Source organism: Muscardinus avellanarius, assembly GCF_963383645.1.
Source record: "Muscardinus avellanarius genome assembly, chromosome: 3".
NCBI classification, from domain to species: domain Eukaryota; kingdom Metazoa; phylum Chordata; class Mammalia; order Rodentia; family Gliridae; genus Muscardinus; species Muscardinus avellanarius.
In genome coordinates, this window is record NC_137788.1 from 47040075 (window position 1) to 47062851 (window position 22777).

Consider the following 22777-nt stretch of genomic DNA (forward strand, 5'->3'; position numbering starts at 1 on the left):
GCCAGACACCCCAGAGCTTTGCACCATTTCATACTGCCACACTGACCAGCTTTGCAGTCCTTTAGACACACCAGAGGAGCATCTTTGCTTCTGTGACTATGGAGATTTGAAAGGTTATTCACAGGCACTGTCCTTCAGCCAAGGGTAGGTCCCCAAGTATACCTGCTGTAAGTGCCTCTCTCCGTTCTCATTGGCAGGACTGCTCTCCGACCCATTACTGCTTCCTGATTGTTCTTTTTCATTCAACAAAGCTGTGGCATATGCTAATGTGTCCTGCAGAAAATTTAAACATAAGCATAAAGTCAGTTTCCGCATCAGCCACCAGCATGGCGGCTTGGTTCACTGTGACCGCAATACCCATCAATTTCTGTGCCCTGCTGGGACCAGACGGGCCAACCTTCAAAACTCTCCTTCTACGCAAATGATTAGCATGGATTTGTTAAGTATACCCCACCCTGTCTTTTCACAGAAATTCAACTGCTGCTTCTGTTTGTTCTTGTTTCTAACCCACATCTTCTCTGGGCTGTGGTTTCTGATAATCCTGTGTAAGGAATTTCAAAACACCAGAACAGAGATATTATCACCTGAGCTGAGATGGTTCGCTGAAAGGTTTTTCCAGTTGATGTTTCATTAGAGACATTACTCTGTGGTGTCCAATAATGTTCTGACATCTGGAAGAAAGGCCAAGTAAGCCATCAAAGGTAAAAAATAAGCCCCACGAGCCCACAGTTTCTATCATTAGATATGAGAGTTAAACAGCAGGGGGACCAAGACCACCAGACCTTGAGGAGGTCAGGGAGGGTTTCCTCCCTCACTATCTCAGGAGGTACTACTTCTCAGAGCACCACCAACCATTTCACCTACAAAGATACGTGCTCAGCAGTCCTCCCTCACTCTGTTTCCTGTTTCCCTGGGCTTAAGTTACCTGTGATCAGCCACAGTTCAAGCATATTTAAAACAAACAATTCTAGACATAAACAATTCCTGAACTTTAAACTGTGTACAAGTCAGTGTCCCACCCTGTCCTGCCCTAGATGTAAATCACTCCATTCTCAGCAATGTACCTATGTGACACAGGCTACCTGCCTGGCCGTGTCCCGGCACAGTGGGCTTCATCACTGATGACACGTCAGGTGAGCAGCAACCTCGCTGTGTCACAACACCTACGTCCTCCACCTCACTTCCTCATGCCACGCTGGCACACATCACTCCACATCACCACCAGAAGGGTGTGCACAGTGCAGTATGGTATTTTGAGAAAGAGACCACATCCACACAACGTTTTACGAGAGTATACTATTATAACTCTTCTATTTTTCCTTCATCTCCCCTATTTTATTATTAGTTGCTGTTACTCGCTTATTGTGTCTACCATATAAACTAAACTTTATCATAGATATGTATATCTGAGGAAAAACATAGTTTATCTAGGGTTCAATACTGTAGTTGGTTTCAGCATCAACTGGGGGTCTTGGAACACATAAGGAGAGACGACTGTGTTAAGGCAAATTTAATACATACAAGTAGGTACTGACTGCACTAAAGAAATGTTTGAGGTCTGAAGATGCTTTGAGGTCAGTTTATGAATTAGGTTTAGGAAATATTTCCTGATAAAATGTGCTTTTATTGAATCCTATGTTATAGCTAAAGAAGTTCAGAATGAATTACCTTCTTCTGAAGCCACTGCACAGCCCAGCTCCAGTGGTGTGAATTCTCCTTAAAGTATTCTTTAGCAGTAGGACACCTGGTGATTGAGGAGGTTTTGATTAGCCAAATGCCTTCTCTCATTCTCTCTCTCTCTCTCTCTCTCTCTCTCTCTCTCTCTCTCTCTGAGTATGTGTGTGTTTGTGGAACTGAGGATTGAATTCAGGGGCATTTTACCTTTGAGTTACATCCCCAGCCCTGTTTTATTTTTAGTTTGAACCAGGGTCTCACTAAATTGCTGAGAGTCTCACTACTTGGTAAGGCTGTCCTGGAACCTGTGATCCTCCTGTTTCAGCCTCCCAAGTACTGGGAGTACAAACATGTACCACCATGCCTGGGAGCCAAATACTTTCTTTTAAATTTTTTAAAAAAAAATTTTTGTGGGTCTGGGGATGGAACCTAGAGGCATTCGACCTCCGAGCTACACCCTCTGCCTATATTTTATTCTTTATTTTGAAACAGGGTCTTGCTAAGTTGCGGAGGGCCTCACTAAGTAGCTGAGGCTGTCCGTGAACTGTGATCCTCCGGTCTCAGCTTCCTGAATGCTGGGATTACAAGTGTGCACCACCATGCCCGGCTCAAATGCTCTCTTTATAAACACTCTTATTTAATCTACAGCACAATATGTTTTATTTTGAAACACAAATTAAAATTACATTAAAATTCAGTTGTCTTATCTTTATTGATACCTTCACAGGCCAGGTAAAAGCCTTTCCCACCGGAACAGAATGTACACAGAAGGTGCTAATGACCCTATTCAAAGAAATCCATCTCTGATTTGGATTGCCTACAGAATGGTAACTGACCTATGTTTATATGCCAAGTTACCCCAGAGAGTGAAGTTAAGTATTTCCTCCACTTTCCTTGAAGATCCCAGACTTCTTATAAGGTTGAAAGAGCCAACCAGACTTTTAGGCAAGATCTGTCAAGAAACTTCACTACCGTGGCTAGAGCTTCTCCCTATAGCTCTTCTCAGACTCTTAAGTTGATCCAAACACTCATCTCCAGCTTAGTTCTTTCAAAGCATTACATGATAAACCACTCTTCTACACTGACCTGATGCTTAATACAGAAAGACCTGGCCTAACCACTTTTTAACTTCTCTGTCAGTTCCAACAGGTAATTCATGCCTATGATAAGAAGTAGGAGATAAAAGCTCAGTAACATCTCTCTCTGGGGCCAAGCACTTATTAAAACTTAGAAGGATAAATCTCCAGGATCCTACTTAACTCTCTCTTGGAGGTCCCCCCTTTTCTGTTCTTTTCTCTACTCAAAAAGCAAAAAAGGCACCAGGATCAATAGCTAGACCCAGCATACACAAGTTAAATCTTGCCCAGAGGGAAAAAAAATCTTGAATATCAAGATCAAGCCAAACCTTTTTTGAACTGCGAGCTCATAGATGATTTGAGGTTCTCTTTAAAAAAGGAAACAGATAAGTAATCCTTAAGTTCTAGTTCTGGCTGCTTTCCTCAAGAAGTAGGTCATTGCTCCTGCTGAAGGTCGCTTTTACTTCTGGCTAAGCTAATCAATTAGGCATTACAATTTATGGAATAGAAAACCCAGAGCTGATTTTCTTAGAGGAGACATGGTCTTAGTTTTCCTGATTTTGCCCCTCATGGCCTCTTTTGTTTATCATTCCTTCTCTTTTTTCCTTGGCTCTGGTCTCCCAAACTTGCTAATCAAATTTATTTCCTCCCAGCTCCAGGCTATCAAACTCCAAATGAGACTTGGGCCAAACTACCAACCCTTCTGCAATGAAACCAACTACTCGGAGGACCTGGGACTGACCTACCCTTCCAGAACATGTCTGTTTCCAAGCGGTCCTGCCCTTCCAGAGAGCAAGAGCAAGAGGACCTGGTGTGTCTACATTTGTGTTCAGCTAGAAGAAGCTACAGAAGATGGAACATTGCCCCTGATCCCTGAGTTGAAATAAAGTAGGACCTCTACTTTTGAAGAGGGATGTTCGGTAGTTAAATTAAGAGATGACCAGGGCAGGGGAAGGAATGGCCTTCATGAGAAGAGATAAGGAGATCCATTTGCCCATTGCAACTGCCATTTCAGACACTCCTCTCTGCACCCAGGTTTCACTTAGATACTGGAGTAGTTTCCAACATGGTGGAAACCGAGCAGGCACACTAAGCTGTGCTGTGCAAGAAGATAGCTTCCTCCCCCAAAAGCATGCACACAAGGAGGAAAGTTTTCAGAGTAAATAAATCCTACCACACAGAGAACTTGCCATTTTCCACTTAATGGGAAGAGAATGTTCCAGACTCTTTCTCTGGAACGTATTATTTTATCACAGCCTTCCCTCCACTTCCCTAAATAAATCACTTACATTTCCTTAAAATATTCAGCTGTCTTGGTATCAAAACATTAAGATCTGTGCTGCCCAAGTTTCTATGAACCAAAGAATAAACAGAGGTGGTATGCATACAATGATATATTATTTGGCCTTCAAAAGGAAGAAACTTCTGACATAAGCCATGAAGACATATGCTAATGAAGTAAAACATTTGTAAAAAGAAATGCTGCATGAGTCTACCTATATGAGGCACCTAGAGTAGTCATATTCACGGAGACAGAAATTAGAATGGTTTTCAAAAGGGAAATGGAGAGTTAGTGTTTAGTGGATAGCTTTATTTTTGGAAGATGAAAAGAATTCTGGAAATGGGTAGTGATGATGGTTGTACAACAGTGTGAATGCAGTTTTTACCCTTGAATTATAGACTTAAAAGTGGTTAATAAGATGGTAAATTTTACATTATGTATATTTTGCCACAAAAAACCCAGACAACAAAAAACATCTTCACTTTGAAGTCCCTCAGCTTGTGTTCAAGTCTTAGCTCTACATACCTACCTCATGAGGCTGTTGCAGGATTAAATAATATAGGTAAAATACTTTGCACAAAGCCTATGTTCACAAATACTCAATAATTATAGGTGACAAGATTTTGTCTCTTGAGAGGCTATTTTGAAATTGAGGACACACAGAGCCTCTTAAATTAAATTTAGAGATGGTAGTTGAATTATATTAATAAGAGACTTAAGGAAGGTCTATGAACACTCGTTCTTAAAGTCCTCAAACTTGCTTGATTCCTACCCTGCTGATGATAAGGCCTCTTGGTTTAGTTTTTCTTCTTTTTAAAATTCTGTGGGATCTGTTACTCTTTTAACACATCCTCTTCATATTTTTTGGAAGATCATTTGCTCTAACTTCCAAAAATGCCTGGCTGACTGAGTCAGACTCTTAAAGTAACAAAACAAGGCAGATTCTTTTTTCAGTTACACCTGATTTGTGGTTAAAACACCACACTGTTCCTGCATTTTAAGTCACTTACTTTTGGGCAAGAGTTACAAGAAACTTGACACACTGGTAGCAGCGGCTGCTGTCCACATGGTTGCTGTGGTGCATCAAAGCTGAAGGAAGAGAGGGACATTTAAGAATGCATCCAAGTCAGACTACATTCACTTAACAGCAAGCTCTCTTGCTCTAAAGACTTATACACTATTGTGATAAGTCAATAGGGAACAATTTAACCAAAAGCATGGTGATGCCTGACTCAACAGAATCCTCCAAATTCTAATGGGTAGAAATGCTACTTTAAATATGTTAAAACAAAGCCGGGTGTGGCGGTACACGCTTGTAATCCCAGCATTTGGGAAGCTGGGATGGGTCTCGGTGAGACCCTGTTTGAAAATAAAGAATAAATACGTTAAAACATACGTAGGACTGAAAATGGACAACAATTTTTTTTTTTTTTTTTGGCAGTACTGAAGATGGAACCCAGGGGCATCAACTTCCAAGTTACACCCTCAGCCTTATTTTTTATTCTTTACTTTGAAACAGGGTCTAAGTTGTGGAGGGCATCACTAAGTAGTTGAGGCTGGTCACAAACTTGCGATCCTCCTGTCTCAGCCTCTCAAGTACTAGGATTATAAGTGCGTGTCACCATACCTAACTTTGAACTAAGGTTTTTTTTTTTTTTTTGCGGGTCTGGGGATGGAACCCAGGGGCATTCAACCTCTGAGCTACACCCCCTGCCCTATTTTTTATTCTTTTTATTTTGAAACCGGATCTCACTGAGTTGCAGAGGGCCTAAGTAGCTTAGGCTGTCCGCGAACCATGATCCTCAGGGTCTCAGCCTCCCGAATGCTGGGATTATAAGCGTATGACACCACACCCGGCTTTGAACTACAATTCATAATTCTTTTCTTTTTGTGGCACTAGGGATATAACCCAGGGGCATTCTACTTTCGAGCTAACCCCCCGCCCTACTTTTTATTCTTTATTTTGAAATAGGGTCTCATTAAGTTGTGGAGGGCCTCACTAAGTAGCTGAGGCTGGCTGCAAACCCAGTGAACTATAATTTAAACTTAGTTATTATTCAAAAATTTTTATCCCTACACCATGCTACCTAGAGAAGAGTAGTTTTAACACTTACGGTGTAATAAATGGAAGCTTATGACATTAGTTCCATTCAACAAATATTTCCTGTTCTGCATTTTAGGGATTTAAAAATAAACAACACATGTCCCTGCTCTCTCTCATCGAGTTTATAGTTTTCAAGTTTCAGGGAGCCTGGATTCTGTTCTGACTACAGTACACCTCTGTAAAAGGGGAGGAAGTGCTGAAAAGCTAGAGCTATGAATCTTTTTAACCTAAATCTCCCTTCTGCAATAAAGGAGACCCTAAATCATCTTTTCTTAAAAGGCTGCTACATCATTATGTGACATATTCTTTTTTTTTGTGTGTGTGGTACTGGGGATGGAACCCAGGGGGCATTTTACCTCCGAGTGACACCCCCAGACCTATTTTTTATTCTTTATCTTGAAACAGGGTCTCACTGAATTGTAAAGGGCCTAAGTAGCTGAGGGTGTCCACATTATAAGCGTGAGCCACCATGCCCAGCAGGTGACACAATCTTACGTAACACATCCATCACTGATAAAAATGTTATTATGTGGAACATGACTACACAGCAAAATCTAAGGTGACTTGGATTAACTGGAAATACAAATGAATAGTGGGAGGGGGATCAGGTTTTTATTAAGCCTTCTCTAGTAACAAGTTTCTTAAAGCTTGAGTTGGCCTTCTAAAATTAATAAAATCCCCGATAAAAACTCTCATGCACAGACAATAGGAGTGTAGGTACATTAACAGAACAATTCAAAAGACAAGCATGCATCATGTGTTCACAACACTGAGTCTATTTTCCTCTGCAGTGGCTGGTGAATGGTAGTACTAGAAGCCTTCTTAGTCACCAGCTCCAAGGTTACCTCTGTCCGGCTTGGGAGGGACACACTCTGTCCACCCAAGGACCAAATGACAACAATAAATAGGGATCCTGAAAACTTCGTTTATCTTTCCTTTCCTAATTCATCTGTGGCCACCTTAATGTTTTTCCCTGACTCATCCCATGACTGCTTTGCTGTGTCCTATGATTAATCCATCCATCCTCCCTTCCTTCCTTCCTTTTTTTTTTTAAACTATATTTTGGTTAAAACCCTCAATAAAAGGAAGACACTGGTGAAAGGAGGAGAGCTCTTTCTTACTCTCCAACCACCCTATACTTTCAAAAATTATTGAGACTCTTGTCATTCATGTGAGAAACTTCTAATCAATCAACTGACATTAACAACACCATCTGTGACATGGAAGGAATGATTTCCAGCATTGGAAAGTGTTCTTTAGCTTGCCAAGACAAAGTAGCAATACTCCTGAGCAGGGGAAAAGACTCCAATTGCACCTGTCTGACTAAAAGTAGGAGAGTGTCAAGGTGGTAAGATCCTTGGGTTTTTATTCCCCCCCTGGGATGCAGGACCCCAGTGGCCCAAAGCAGACTTCTTACAGGCCCACTGCTCATCCAGGCCGAGGAGAGCAGCAGGACATCAGGTTACGTATGTGTGCACTGTTCATGAGGCCAGGCATACTTGCCTAATAATCCATTTTCTGTCTCAAACACAAATTTGACTCGCTCCACTTGGATGGGATCTTCAATGACCTTTAAGAGAAAGGAAATGAAGGCTGTGAATGAGAAAAACACCTGTGCAACAGCCATTGGTGCCTCCTTCACAGTTCTATCGAAGAGATCAACCTCTGACATAACAAACAGGCATCGCCATGTATCTCACATGCTTCAACCTTTAAGCTAAGATGTAACTGTTAAGCAATACTTACAGACCCATTCACTTCCTATCTGCATGTTCCTACATGTATCCTCTATCTGTAGTTCCCTGTGGGCTGGAAGGACTTATGTCTCATGATCTTAAGGACTAGAGTTTTATTCTCTAACCTCTTTACTTAGAATGTATTAAAGTTTGTTATTAGACAGGCTATCTTAAAGCTGATGTTCTGAGGAGTTCTGCCTTGCTCCACAGGGCTGGATGTGTCTCCCTGGTCACTGTATTTTTAGTTCTTGGCACTGGATTGAACATAGTGCAGGAAACTATATGGGTTTGGTGTGAATCAGCTGAATAATGCACAGGTCTATCCTTGAGGAGCTGCAATTTATGAATTTTGTAAAAGTACTAGGCTCAGAGGGAGGTAGGACCAGAAAGATGAGCGTTTAATAAATGGCATCCATGTTGTATTTTCTCATTCTAAATCATTTCAATGCCTCCTCTGAGCCATTATCAGAGATCTCATTAAGCACTAGGAATATAAAAGAAAACCGAGCCTCTTCTGTCTTTAAGAGTCCCTAAGCTAGTCTCTCATTAGTTCACACCAGTCACCAAATCTTAGTGATCTGTTTCTAAAACGCCTCCTGATTTGTCCCTTGCTGTTCTTCTACCTTCTGCCTCTTCTTAGTGTAAGTCTTGTTTTGTCACACTCATTTTGCCTACCATTTCCAGCTCTGTTCTCTTCTTTAATCCATCCTTTAAAAAACTGCCAGAGGAATCTTTTTAAAACACAAATCAGGCCATACCACTCTTCTGCTTAAAGCAGGCCCGTGGTGCACCATCACTGAGAGCAGGGGTTGCGAACTAAATGCCTACATGCTGGGAGGATAACTGGAATGAGCAACAAGGGCTGTCTGAGACAGGAGGGGGAGGATGGTGGGGACTGGAGATCACGGGCTTCATCCAAGGGGGCACATAGTTACTGTTCCTGGTGACTTCTATATGTGGGAAAAGGGACTAAATGGCAAATCGCCTGACTTTTCAATAGATAATGGAATTCATAAATTAAAAAGACAATTTGGGCTAAATAAAACAAGCATACAGGTGGGAACTTTACACAAATTGCCATGTGCAACCAGTGGCCTATGGGGAAAAGTTTGTGTACCTTACTGTTGGTAGCAGAAGCCTTTCACGTGTTCTGAGTTTCTTTTTCTAAGCTCTATTCAGCTCCTACCCTTTCCTCTAGCCACAACATTTGCTTACAGCTCACAGAGCTCTTCAGGAACTGGGTGGACAGCCTGGGCTCCGGGCCAGTCTTGTGGCTCAGATGCCGGCTCTGCCAGACTCTGCATTTGCCAAGGTGGCCTAAGGCAACTCCTTCACCTCTCTAAATCTCAGTTTCCAGTAATCCTGTATTTGCTGATTGTAACTGATTTTTCTTCCTGCTTTTCACACTTCTAAAATTCAAAAACATCCCACGATCAAATCTCATATATATACTTGGTGGTACTGGGGTTCCTGGAAACCCTTCTACCTCTGGGCTACACTCCCAGACACCTATTTTTTATATTTTTATTTGGAAACAGTGTCTCTTAAGCCAGCAAGGCTGGCTTCGAACCTGCACGATCCTGTCTCCGCCTCCCAAGCGTGGGGATTACTACAAGCACGCGCTACCATGCCTGGCCAAATCTTGTATTTTAAAGAGCTCATATACAATCAAAGATGTCTAAGACTCAATGGGCTATAAACTCAGCAGTTTGCCTGAGTTATTCTGAGGTTTAAACATGATAATATTTGTATTTTGCATGATACAATCATACACAATAGGGCCTCAATAAGGGTTAACCATCACCCATTAATCCTTTAACCTCTACTATAACTGCTTATGTACTTGCCGGGCTCCTCCAATACCTTGTGAGCTACCAGCAGAATTACTACTGCTTGTCTCTAAATAAAACTGTGAGCAGCACATGACTGAAATGAAAAGGACTCAATAAATACACACCAAATGAATGAAAAAACAATAAAAGGATTAATAACTTTTGATCTATAAGCACGTGCTGACTAATAAATGCCTAAAAATACAAGAGAATCGGAATATTTATGACTTACCAGTATCTCATGAAGCAGCTGGAATGTATTCTTTAACTCATGGGGTGGAGCAGTTTCTAGTTGGTTCTGAAATATTTTTTGAAAGCATAAAATTCCAGTGACTTCTCAGGAGAGAGAATATTGGAATGGTAATCAACAATGCTAAATCCAAGCCCTTAGTTCTATCATTATCTGTTTAAACTTGGGCAAGTCAACTTTCCTCTCTGCCTCTGTTTTCCTAAATGCTAAATCTGGGGACTGAAATAAATAACGGCTAAGGTCCTTCCAGCTCAATATTCAATGAGCTGGAATATTCAACTTTATTATGAAATTAGGGAGAGAGAAAAAAGGGGGAGAATATTAAGTTGCTAAACAGACCTGAATTTACATAGATACACATCCCATTTTGTTTTCTAGAACATGCTGGAATAGCTAAAGAATGCAAATGAGCATTCTCTGAGGTAAGTATGCTTTAAGCAGTCTGTTAAGATACATAAAGTGAAGAAAACAAGGTTTATAAAACTCATACTCCTTTGTGCATTTTAATAAATGTATGCATATACAAAGTGAGGAAGGACGTGGTGGTATAGCACCACACTTCCAAGGCACCAGGGATGGTACTAAGTACTTCACATGTCAGACCTCACTAAATTCTCACACCCTGTGAAGTCAAGTCACAGTTCTTTGCATTGTGCAAAGGTGGACTGCCCAAGGTCACATGACTGGTAAACATCAAAGAGGAACTTAATCAGATCTATTACAGGTCAGTAGAGAGGCTGAGAGCAATACACCTTTTGCCAAGAGCTAAAGACACAACCCACTAATCTATTTGTTAAAACTACACACTAACCATTATATATACCAGTGAGAGAAAAAAGGCATGGTAGAATTTCTGTTTCCAGAAACTAGTATATCTAGTGTGAATTCATACAAAAAGCCTGGAAGGAAACATACTAATGTAACAATATTACTCCTTGGGGCCCAGTACTGAAGAAGTCAAAGTAGACTTTAGCCTTATTTGTATGCCTACATTTTTCACAAAGAGAATGTGGTAAAGTATAACCTACATGAAGACAAAAGAGTAACAAAAATACGTGTGTACTCAAATGTTTTTCAAATATCTAAATGGGCAGCAAGCAAAGCAATTAAGAGGACAGGCCCTTGAAGCCACATTCTGAGGTTCAAAGCGCCACTCTGCCACTGATAAGTTGTATGACCCTGAGCTAGTTACTTTAGCCGTGCCTCAGTTTCTTTAATTATGAGATGGTGATAACAAAGGAATTTACCTTCTAGAACTGAGAATTCAGTAAGTTAAATATGTAATACGTATGTAATACTGTTTAGTATCCAAAAGATGTAATAAAAGTGATAGTGATTATTGTATGGATTAGCACTTCATAATTAATTACATCACATTTTAGAAGGTGAGAAGACACTACTTTTGATTTTTAAAACATTTGTGGAAAAATTGTCTGAAACTGGAAAACAATTTTGCACAGTAATGGTCATGATAGCATTATTATTAGTTAGAATAAAGCCTTATTCTTAGCTGGTTAAAAATTAAACCTTATCCCTGTGCACGAGGATAGAAGATGTTTTTATGTGTTTACTTGCAGTGCCAGAGGCCAATATACACAGGTTTAAAGCCAAGACACAAAAATCTAATGTTTAAATAGTTATTGATGATGCTTTTGTACTATCTATTAATAAAATCATATACTATCTAAAAATTAAACCTTCTGCAGATGTACATCACTAGACAGAGAATGGGTAAGTAAATTATGGTGTAGGAAAGGATGAGATACTCATGAAAAACTTTTAATAATGTGGGAAAATACAGCAACAAGTAAAAAGAAAAGACAAAATTATGAAGGTAAAAAAATTCCAATTATATAAAAATACATGATCAGAAAATAAAAGGACAAAATAAATTAAGTAATGGCTTAACTAAGAGAATGTTCATGGTGATCATCATTGAACAGTGGAAATATGAGTTCTTAATTCTTAATTTAAAAATATACTATTTTTATGATTAGGAAAACCAGTGTTATTAAAAGGAGTACATACTGCCTTGTGCAAAGGAATGCTCTCCTAGTGTCTCATGAAATGATATCTGGCTCTCAGTAACTGAAGTCGTACCTTAATGAAATGCAGCATCATGAAGGAAAAATGCTCATTACAAAAACAGCAGTACACCACCATCTCAATGAGCGCCAGGAGGGAGCCCGTCAGCTCTCGCAAAGCAAACATGACCTAGTGGGAGAACATAAGATTATGATAGACTCCATGCTTCTCATGCTATAGTCCAAAGTCCTAATTCTCGTTCTGGCTTTAACTAAAATTTGCAGGGACTTAAGAAGATCAATACTGCTTTAAAACAGAATTTGATGTTAGAAGTCTAGTATAGATTTCAAGGTGTCTATACCTTTTTGACATTATAACTGTGTAAATGTGTGCTTTTTTCCCAGAAGAGTTACTTTTATCAATTTCAAAGGCAAATGTCCCTAAGTGATTGAAATCATCACCGAAAGATAAAAACAGTTAAGCTTAAGAAAAAAGAGCTATGTAGTACAGCACTGACTGAATTCATTCTGGGTGGAAGGGGAGGACTGGGCTGAGGGGTAGGCCATCCAGTGTGTGCCTACGAAGGGCTGGGAATAGCCCATCTCCATATTCCTGGGGGTTAAAAACATGTATGCTTCTGAATTACAGAATTTTAAGGACTCGGACAGGTGAAGTGCTATTTTGCTTCCTCCTGGGGCCTGGAGGAGTAACTGGCTGGGCTGGATGGATCTGCCTTTTCCTGGCTTAAGAGAATAGTCATATTCTTTTTGGAACCAGGGCCTTGAATATTTGGCAAGCATTCTACTACTGAACTATGTTCCTGGCCTTAAATATTTGACACATACACAGGAAAGCATCATTTCTTAAAAATTCTCTTCATCAGAGTAAGATGCAAAATATGACAAGAATTTTTCATTAAAGAGGAGAAAATAACATAAGAAGAAAACAGCTTCAGCATGAGGAGTACATACCTCAAGCAGGTAAGGTTTTCCTTCCGACAGGAACAATAAGGCTTCTACTTCCTTGTGGAGGGGCAGCAGGGGGCTCGAGGGAGCAATGCTAATAGGTGGTCGTTGTTTGAATATGCCGGGAGCTTTATGAGACCAAAGAAACAAAACACAAAACAAAACCTGTCTCACACAGCAAATGACTTCCAACATACACGACTCTGTGTTCCCACAGCCTGACCTCTCATAGTCTGGAGGGAGGGGAAATAGATATGTAGGCAAGAGGAAATGTTTACCCATTTCCTTCAAAGTATGATTCCCATTCAAGAAAAAATTTCAAAGACATAGTATATGCAAGAATGCTGAAGTTGCTACTAGGAAGACACTGGATGTTATGTTCCTCAAACAATCAAACTGTCCCAGACCACCATCTATGCTAAAGCAACTCAACCCACAGGACATGGGGTACTTTATTTTTTAGAAAAACAAAAAACAACCCCCCCCAAACCTAAGAAAGCATATCTAAACTCATGAAATGAGGCAGTGCTGTCAGAGTTTAGGAAATAAACTCTCCCTTCTAATTCTCTATGTGTTCCTCCAATGACCCTTTAGAATCAGCAATCTTCATTCTGACCTTGTGGAAGTTACTAAACCTCTCTGTATCTGAGTTTCCTTTCTCTAAAGAAGGGGAGAATACCCTGTCAAACACAGTAAATATAAAGCACATGTAAAAGCACAGCACACAGAAAATAAGACTACAGTTAGCTGTTTTGTTGCATCACTGCTGTCATTACTGTCACACAAAGTCTAGGAACAGCATAAATAGAAAATGCTACAGGTTCTATGTTATGTTTTACTAATTTACACCTGAACCCCCTGTTTGCAAAGCACTTTAACATTTTCTACCTCCGGGCTACACTCCCAGACGTATTTTTATATTTTTACTTGGAGACAGGGTCTCTTAAGCCAGTGAGGCTGGCTTTGAACCGGCGCGATCCTCCTTACACACACCCAGGGAGCTGTGATTTTTGTTTACTGGTGGTATTGGGGATTGAATCCAAGGGCTTTCTATTTCCTAGCTACACCCCTAGTCCGTTCGTCCGTCAGTCCGTCCTTTCTTTCTGTGGTCCTGGGGATGGAACCCAGGGGCCTTCTACCTCTGGGCTACACTCCCAGACCTATTTTATATTTTATTTGGGAACAGGGTCTCTTAAACCAGCTGAGGCTGGCTTTGAACCTGCGCGATCCTCCTGTCTCAGCCTCCCAAGCGCGGGGATTACAAGTGTGCGCCACCACACCTGGCCTAGTCTGTTTTATTTTTAAACAGGGTTTCAGTAGGTTGCTGAGTGTCTCCCCACTTGCTGAGGCTGTCCTCAAACCTGCAATCCTCCTGTCTCAGCCTCCTAAGTACTGGGATTACAGGCATGCGCCACCACACCTGGCTTGGGAGCTGTGTTTTTAGTATTTTAGTTTTGTATTGAGGATCAGAAAGGTCAGGTGCTCTGTCAAGTTTTGTATAGCTAGAAGCCTCCAACCCATGCATTCGCTATTGCCCCACTACATCAGCTATATTATGAATTATGGTGAGGAAAGAACTTTGAATGAGCCTTTAACCCTACAGTGCAATACCAAAATCCGTACGTTTCCCTCCTACCCCGATTGACTCACTTGCTCTGGTGACAAACTAGTAAAATAAGGAGAGGTTTAAATGAATTAAAACAAAAGCTTTAAGTGCTCCTCAAATATAAAATAGCCTAAGTAATATCTATTCAGTTGTTAACATCCACACTCCTCTATGCTAGACAGATTCAGCACCTCTTCATGTTCCTGACGTATTAAAGATATGTTAAGAGCTCACCAACATTCCTTTGGGAAGAGACATCTGAATGCAAGACAAGCAATGCTACTGTATTGTGAAGATTCCCAAATTCTCGTGCTTGTGCTGAACTCCATCGGCGTATCTGTCATCAGAGAAGATAAAGCACACATCACTGTTTTACAGGGGAAACACTAGCTGGTTGATGATATATTGGGCCACAATTATTTTCAATGTCGGTGGTGGAAAAGGTCAGTGTACAAAGATGTGAAAACTTTTAAGCTATCTCAAAGGGTTTCCTCTATACATATTAACTGGATTCTAAAATCAATCTACTCATGTATGCAATTTAGATTCTAAGTGCTCAGAGGCCAAGCCAGGTAATTTCCCTGTGCCTCAAGATAACAAAAAAAGCTCAAGGCCCCACCTTACCACTCACTGTAGGAACATGGGCGAGTTTCCCTAACAGCTCTAAACCTCTTCATATAATGGCAGAAGTATGCAACCTGTTTTGCCTACCTTGTGGCTATGAGGACCAAAGAAAATACTAGAAATACAAATGTTTTTAAAAGTAATGTGTTCCATATAGGCTAAATAATATTAATCATATACGCAGCCTAATTACAGTGAATCTAAAAAGACCACCAGCCTCAGTGGCCCTGTGAAGAGCTTGAAGTGAAAAAGGAATATCACAAATCTCCACATAGTCCCAAGCATGCTGTGGTGTTAATATTTGCTCTTCACTACCGAAGAGTAAGAGCATCAGGGCGATATGACAGGAAGCTGAGAGGAACCCAGATGGCAAGTCTGTCCCCTCAGCAAAGAAAGGAAAACTCTGCCCATGCAATTCATGGCACACAGTGAACTCCTCAGAGCTGGGTCTGAATCCATGCCTGACCAACATATTAGCTTTGTCACCCTGGACAAATTACTTAACATCTCTGTGCTTCAAATCTTGCCTGAGAGTGGGGATGAAACCACCTGCTTTACCGAATTGTGAGTACCAAGTATACCACCACAAGTGACCAGCTGTGTCTGATAAATAATAAGCACTCCGTAAGTCGTACTTACCATTACTGCATGCTAGTATTTTATGTATATATTTTAAATCTATCAAACAAAATCTAAATCTATCAAAAGAAATATAATGGATGGCAAGACACACCAATACAAGAATTTTAAATGGGTGAGTCATTTTTGGATATGCCATTCCCCTTACTATAAAACAACTTCCCCTTCACTTGATGGAGTACTATGTCTACATCATTCAGTTTATAACAGCCCAACTTCACATTTGAACTCCAATCTCCACCAAAATATCCACAGTCCCAGAGAGAAAGAGGACCCCCAAATCACCTATTCTTTGCAGTCTTCTGACCCATCCTTTCCTGTCAGCATGAATTTCTCTCCTATGATACACTCCATGCTGTAAATAATACTGGAGCTAGTAATTTCCATGGGTTATTTATTCATTTATTTTTTTGGTGGTACTGGGGATGGAACCCTTCTAACCTCTGGGTTACACTCCCAGACCTATTCTATATTTTTATTTGCGAGACTGTCTTTGAACCCGCGCGATCCTCCTGTCTCTACCTCCCAAGCGCGGGGATTACAAGCGCGCGCCACCATGCCCAGCTCCATGGGTTATTATCAGACTAAAGTCTATGAAGAAGGATTAAAAGTGACTTCACCTCCAAATAATTTTTAAAGTCTACGCATAACTGGTACCAGAATTTCTTGAGAAATTAAAACATCATCCACAAAGACAAACAAGGTGAATTCCATGGCCACCCCACCAGAAACATGAAAGCAGCCATTACCTGATTGTTCTGCCGATTGGACCCCAGGAGGAAGCTGATCATGTGCCGCAGAGCTGAGTGCCTCAGAAGAAGATCTCCAGCCCTGATGCCTTGCTATGGTGAGACAAAGAGAATAAACAGGCTCTTAACAGAAATTTGTTTTAAAAATACAGCTAAGTGGAGCCAGGTGTGGTGGCGCACACTTGCAACCAAATTCTTGGGAGGCTGAGAGGGAGGACTGCAGGTTTGAGGTCAGCTTCAGCTACTTAGTGAGTTCCTATGCAACTTGGTGAGACCCTGCTTCAACCTAAGAATAAAAGGTAGGGTTGGGGGGTGTCGCTCAGAGGTAGAATGCCCCCAGGTTTAATCCCCAGTACCACAAAACAAAAATAAACAAACAAACAAAAAACCCCAGCTACTGGGGAGTTTAAAATGCTACATTTACATATAGCAATACTTTATTAAAATCTAATTTAGAAACTCTTCAGCCTCACTAAACACAATTAATGAGACTTTCACTGCTATCAATAAGTAATTACACCTACTTTTATCAAAATTCTTGAAGAAACAGAATCCACTAAGTTAGATTTTAAAAAACACTTGTAAAACCATATCACACAGAACATATAATGAATAGTCTATTCCCACGTATAAAACTCTCAATTGTAATACTGGTATTAGTGAAACAGACCTTCTTTGAAATGAAAAGCTTCAAGTTGTTTTAAATTCTGAACTTCCTTATCCTGATAATAAAAACATCCTGCTAATTGCTTTTGCTTTCTCTTGCTGAAGGCAAAAGCCAAGGACCAAATTTACATACTTATATTTTCTGCTTTTGTCCCACTGTCTCCTCCTATAAAAAATTTCTTGCAGCTGGGCGTGGTGGCACACGTTTATAATCCCAGCATTCGGGAGGCTGAGACTGGAGGATCGCATTTCGCGAACAGCCTCAGCTACTTAGTGAGGCCCTCTGCAACTCAGTGAGACCCGGTTTCAAAAAAAAAAAAAAAAAAAAAAAAAAAAAAGGGCAGGAAGTGTAGCTTGGAGGTCTAATGCCCCTGGGTTCCATCCCCAGACCTGCAAAAAAAAAAAAAAAACCTTGCCCCCGAGTCCCCTAAGACAGCCTCAAAGCTGGCTTTGATAAACCCATTTTCCTCACCAGTCTCACTCTTGAATATTTGTGGAGCACAATGATGAGGTAAACATGTCCCCAAAGCAACATTTAGAAAAGATATTAGAAAAAAAAAAATCACTTACCTTTTGAACAAAAGTGTTGAACAGGAAAAAGTACTGAGCACAGTTCTTACAATTTTCTGGGACATCTTTATCCAAAAGAGCAAGTAGTACTTCCAATAACTGATGAAGGCTTTTGAACTGGTTAGAAAAAATTACATAAAAAAATGTAAGATATTTCTAACAAGACTAATTTGAAGTCAACTACCATAAGAACAAAAGGAAACTAAACGATCCAGTCTCAAGATTCGGATGGATTTATGCTTTGGAGAGCAAAAACAGAACCATCAATTAAAGGAAAGCCTACTCTTCCTTGGATTTCAGAGTCAAGGGCATAATTCTACTGCCTAACAGTCACATTTTCTCCAGAGTCAATTTCTGTCTTTAAAAAAAGTGGGTGTTCAGCAGAGACGCATTTCGGAATCCCTCCCTCCATATGCTGTTTCTTCACATAGTCACAGATGCAAAGAATAAAACACAGACACAGGCAGAGGGCCAGAAACCAAGCCGATGGAGCAAATGGAGAGCAACAGCCTGACAGGGTGACAACGGCAATACCAACTCAACTGGGAACTTACTTGGAAGCCCGCTGACGCCTCATGGAAAGCTTTGAAAAACATTTTATTTGTTTAGAAACCATTTTGGTTATGACATTGCTTCTTCTTCCCTCCCACCCCAACTGTTTTTGGACAAGTCCCTAGAAATTCATTTCTGATCTGAGCATTAAGACCAGGCTGACTACTCTTGTTCATTCCTGAGAATGGTGTTCCATAGATTTCTTAAATACTCCCATCCATCCTGTCACACCCATTATAGATACAGTAAAAATTAGCATTTATAGAGCACTTCATTTTCAAAGTACTTTACAATATAATGTGGGTGGCAAGAGGCATCATTTTCATTATAGGGGAAAATAAACATGAAAATACATCAGTTGAGTATTGAATAGAATTTACTTAGGTGAATGGCTTCCAGGATTCTATACTCCACTCCCTTCTCTTCCTACCACCTGCTGTTCTGCCCTCAGAGGTGATGGGGTGCAGGGAGACTGCACTCATTCTGCCTTTTTCTTCTGTTTCGGGTGGTACAGGGGAGCAAGGAAGATTGTAAAATGGTCCTTATGTTAAGGACTCTTGATGTATCTTAGAAAATTCCCATGGAAATATCTGAGAGCAATAGTCTGCAAACTGTTCTAAGTAGCTGCTAATGACTTATGTTACATACTCTGCATCCGGGAAAGGTACTGTCTGAAGAATGGTTCTGCTGTTTAATCTGATGGAAACCATTGCCTTAAAGTAATCTCAACTTCCTAATGATTCCTGGAATTAAAAACTTTCTTTAAGGCTCTAAGGTTAAAGGCTTTCTAGGACCTTCCAGAAGGGCAAATTTAATCTCCTGTTCATTCTGCACTGAGCAAAGTTCCAGAGCCTGTCTGATCTAACAGCATACCCTGAGTCAGGCAGTGCTGAAGAACTAAACACCTGAGTGCCAGGCAGTGTATCTATTATCCTTAAAAGACTTGCTTGGGATTGCACAGCAAAGCCTACATCTGAATTTGAAGCAGCAATTCCTAGAATTTATATTTAGTTTACTAAGACAACACACTGCATTCAGCCAATATTTATAAGGAGCCAATTTATTCTGAACATAACATTTTTCAAAGTTTTCCATGTAGTGCCAGCTGTTTGAAACAGCAAACTTGGAAATAACTGCTGTATTTTCTATAACTTAATAATAGATTCAATGATTGGATTCACAATGTATACCATTTATTTCTCTAACATTTAAAATCTTTGGGGACTGGGGATGGGAATAAACACCATAGTTTGTTTTTGTACATGTGTATGTGGAATTGTGAACCACAAATACATTACAGAAAATAAGGCTAGGAAGAAGAAAAACTTCAGAGGAACAGATGCAAAGTTTAGGGAGTTACAGAGACCCATGAAGAAACAATTTGCCCAGTCCCTGTGAATGAATGGTACTATTTGGTTTGGTTGTCAATGCTTGTTAGATTAAGAAAACAGTTTATGAGAAAGAGGCAAAACCAGGGGTGGCTCAGAATACACAGTGTCTAGACTCAGATTAGTTTCAATGCAGAGAGCTCTAACATAGATTTTGATAAAAGACTAGGAACAGAGGTACTCCAGAGAGAAAATTCTAAAGCAGATCAAAGTAGACCTGAATTCCTAGCCTACCCTCGGTTTTAGAACACGAGGAAAAGAGACAGATGTATTCTACCACGGTATGTATCAGAAAGTCAGTTCCCAGAAGGTGCACTTCACATGGCAAAATGGCCAGACTTCAAACCTAGGCTCTCTTTCTTATTATATGCAATTGAGAACATTTGGTAAAAACTAAATATAACTAAAACGCTAAAAATAAGACTGACCTTATCCTGATAAAACAAGGCACTGTCTAAAGTTTTCTCCAGAATGGTGGCCACAGCAACTCGTACTTCTCTCACGCTGCACTCCAACAAGAAAATCCTAAAATAAAGAGAAATAGAATGTTAAAAAAAAACACAAAAGAAAACAGGATAGCAATTTTGTGAGGTGAATGATTTAAGATTTCATCACTGGATTGGATATTTGAGGTAAAATTCCGTTTAGAGTGCTGAGTTTTTTTGTTTCAAATTAAACAGATTGGTAAATTAATCTGTGGCCTCCTGACTTTTAAGGGAACTTGTGTAGCCACTACACACAGCCTAAAGTTGCCAAGAGATTGCTTCAACATTGCCTTCATTCCTTAAAAATAAAATAAAATAAAATAACCATAAAAGTTTGTATAATAACACTGGTTAGCTGTTGAGGTGGCATGGCTGTTTCCTGTTTTTTTCCTGGCTGCTCTTGTAAAAAGTGTGCCTTGTCACGCAGAAACAAATGGCTGTCCAGTTTATGAAAATGCCTGACAACTGCATTTCCAGTCACCGGGGCCTGTCATATAAGTAACGGAACATATGGTGTGCATATCTAGTTGATGATAAAGCATACCTTTTTTCTTTTTATCCCCCACTCCCAAAAATGGTAAATATAATCATTTTTATGTATGAACTTAAAATATGGAAAATGATAAGGATGCAATGGTTAACTTTTTAAGTACTTAAAACATGGTACATCATTTTGTTTATGAATATTCTGTACTATGACCATTGTGTCTGTAGTTTAGTTAAAAAAAATTATTTTTGTGCCGATAAACAAGAAGAAAACAGGACAGAACTCTGTAACCCTCAACCTGTCCAATATAGCCCGTGCCTAATATTCAAAAAGCACAATTACTCAGAGGTGCTAGTCTCAGCGCTCATTAATAGGCAAGTAGGGCTTCCTGAGGTCATGTGCAATCAGGTGGACAAGGCCTGTTCAAAGTCCATTAAGACTATAAGTGGCAATTATAAGAACATCTAAAAAAATAGTAAATATTTCTGTAATACTTGGCTCCAGGGCCCTGACCAGATTCAGGTATATAATTCTGGAAAAAGTCCTGCTGGGGAGTGTCTACCATAGCATGTTAGGAGGCATCAAGAGAATGTATATAAGTTCAGAATGTAGGGCACTCTATAAGGAAAGTGGCCAATTTCCTTCCAAAATAAATGGCAAGACCAGGGTGTGGTGGGGCACCAAAAGTATTCAAGATTAAGAGTCTTAAGAGACATATAAACCAAAGGCAATGTGTGGACCTTGTGGTATCTGGATTTACATAAACTCAGTGGTAAAATGATATTTCTGAGATACTTGAAGGAAATCTGAATATAGACAGGGAATAAGGTGATAAGAAGGAATTATTCATTTTGTTTGATAATAAAAAGTGTTAATTAAAATAAAAAACTTGGCCTGATAGAAACATATGATAAAAAATTCATAGTGAGTCATATGCTTAAAATTTAATTTAAAATAGAGGAAAAATTAAAAAAGCATGTGCAGTAGTGTGTATATGTGAGAACTGAAATAGGTAAGAAAAGGCTGGCAAAAGAGTGACAACTTGAACTAGGGAATGATAAGTAGACCTTTTTCCCCTTTCAAAAAGGGGAGTTAATTTTTGTGTGTGTGTGTGTGTGGTACTGAGGGGTAGAACCCAGGGGCTTTTCTACCTCTGGCCTATACTCCCAGACCTATTTTATACTTTATTTGGAAATAGGGTCTCACTAAGTTGCTGAGAGCTTCACTAAGTAGCTGAGGCTGGCTTTGAACCTGTGCGATCCTATCTCAGCTTCCCAAGTGCTGGGATTACAAGTGTGCGCCACCACGCCTGGTTAGGGAGAGTTAATTAAAAGAAGAGAATTAATTATTCTGTCTACTTCTGGGTATGTTTAAAAGTTTCCACAATAAAAAGTTTTTAAAAGATGTAAAATATCCTTCATAGGTAGTTTTAGCTTAAGATTAATCTGTAAGCAATACTTACCATTAATTTAATTTAATTTTTTACAATTGTAACTACATTTAAAAACCTGCTTAAAATAAGAACCGTACTGAGATACTGATCTGAAAAACAGTATTACTCCCCTCATATCTATGTTACTAAAATATTAATACAGGGTGAGAAACCCTAATCCAAATGCTATAAAACCTGAAACTTTCTGAGGGTCAAAATGACACCTCAGAAAAGTGTGATACTCCACCACACAAAACTGTTTCATGCACAAAATTACTAATAATATTGTATAAAATTTCAGGCTTTATGAATAAAAAAAATAAGTGAATTCACGTTTCTTTTTGTACAATAGGGAATCAAACAGCCTTGGCTTCTGTCCTTAAGATGCTGAAGGTTAATAGACAGGCAAGACCACAAGGCACAGATAATGCAGCAAACCTAATTTAACCTGGGTGACTGGGAAGAGTATCTTGAAGTAAGTGCTATTTAAGCTGACATCTGAAGGAGCAGAGGCACTCCCTAGGCAGAGAACAGAGGGAACAACATTGCAGACAAAGCAAATGACAGGTTCAAGGGTCTGTGGGCAGGAAAAAGATCTGAGCACAGTCAACAAAGAGAACCAAGGCAAGCCTGAA

The 22777-nt window shown here is 39.9% G+C and overlaps 1 protein-coding gene across 1 annotated transcript in view; it reads right to left on the bottom strand.

Moving 5' to 3' along the window:
- Positions 1-22777, bottom strand: part of USP24 (ubiquitin specific peptidase 24) — a gene marked incomplete at both ends in the record, with an annotated part of 137394 nt that overhangs the window by 2055 nt on the left and 112562 nt on the right. Inside the window, 12 exons of the mRNA XM_080690941.1 lie at positions 163-273; positions 585-671; positions 1669-1744; positions 5043-5121; positions 7640-7706; positions 9937-10002; positions 12055-12168; positions 12951-13072; positions 14785-14887; positions 16563-16655; positions 17799-17915; positions 20167-20263. Coding sequence (XP_080547067.1) covers positions 163-273; positions 585-671; positions 1669-1744; positions 5043-5121; positions 7640-7706; positions 9937-10002; positions 12055-12168; positions 12951-13072; positions 14785-14887; positions 16563-16655; positions 17799-17915; positions 20167-20263 — 1132 coding nt within the window. The remainder of the gene's footprint in view (positions 1-162; positions 274-584; positions 672-1668; positions 1745-5042; positions 5122-7639; positions 7707-9936; positions 10003-12054; positions 12169-12950; positions 13073-14784; positions 14888-16562; positions 16656-17798; positions 17916-20166; positions 20264-22777) is intronic.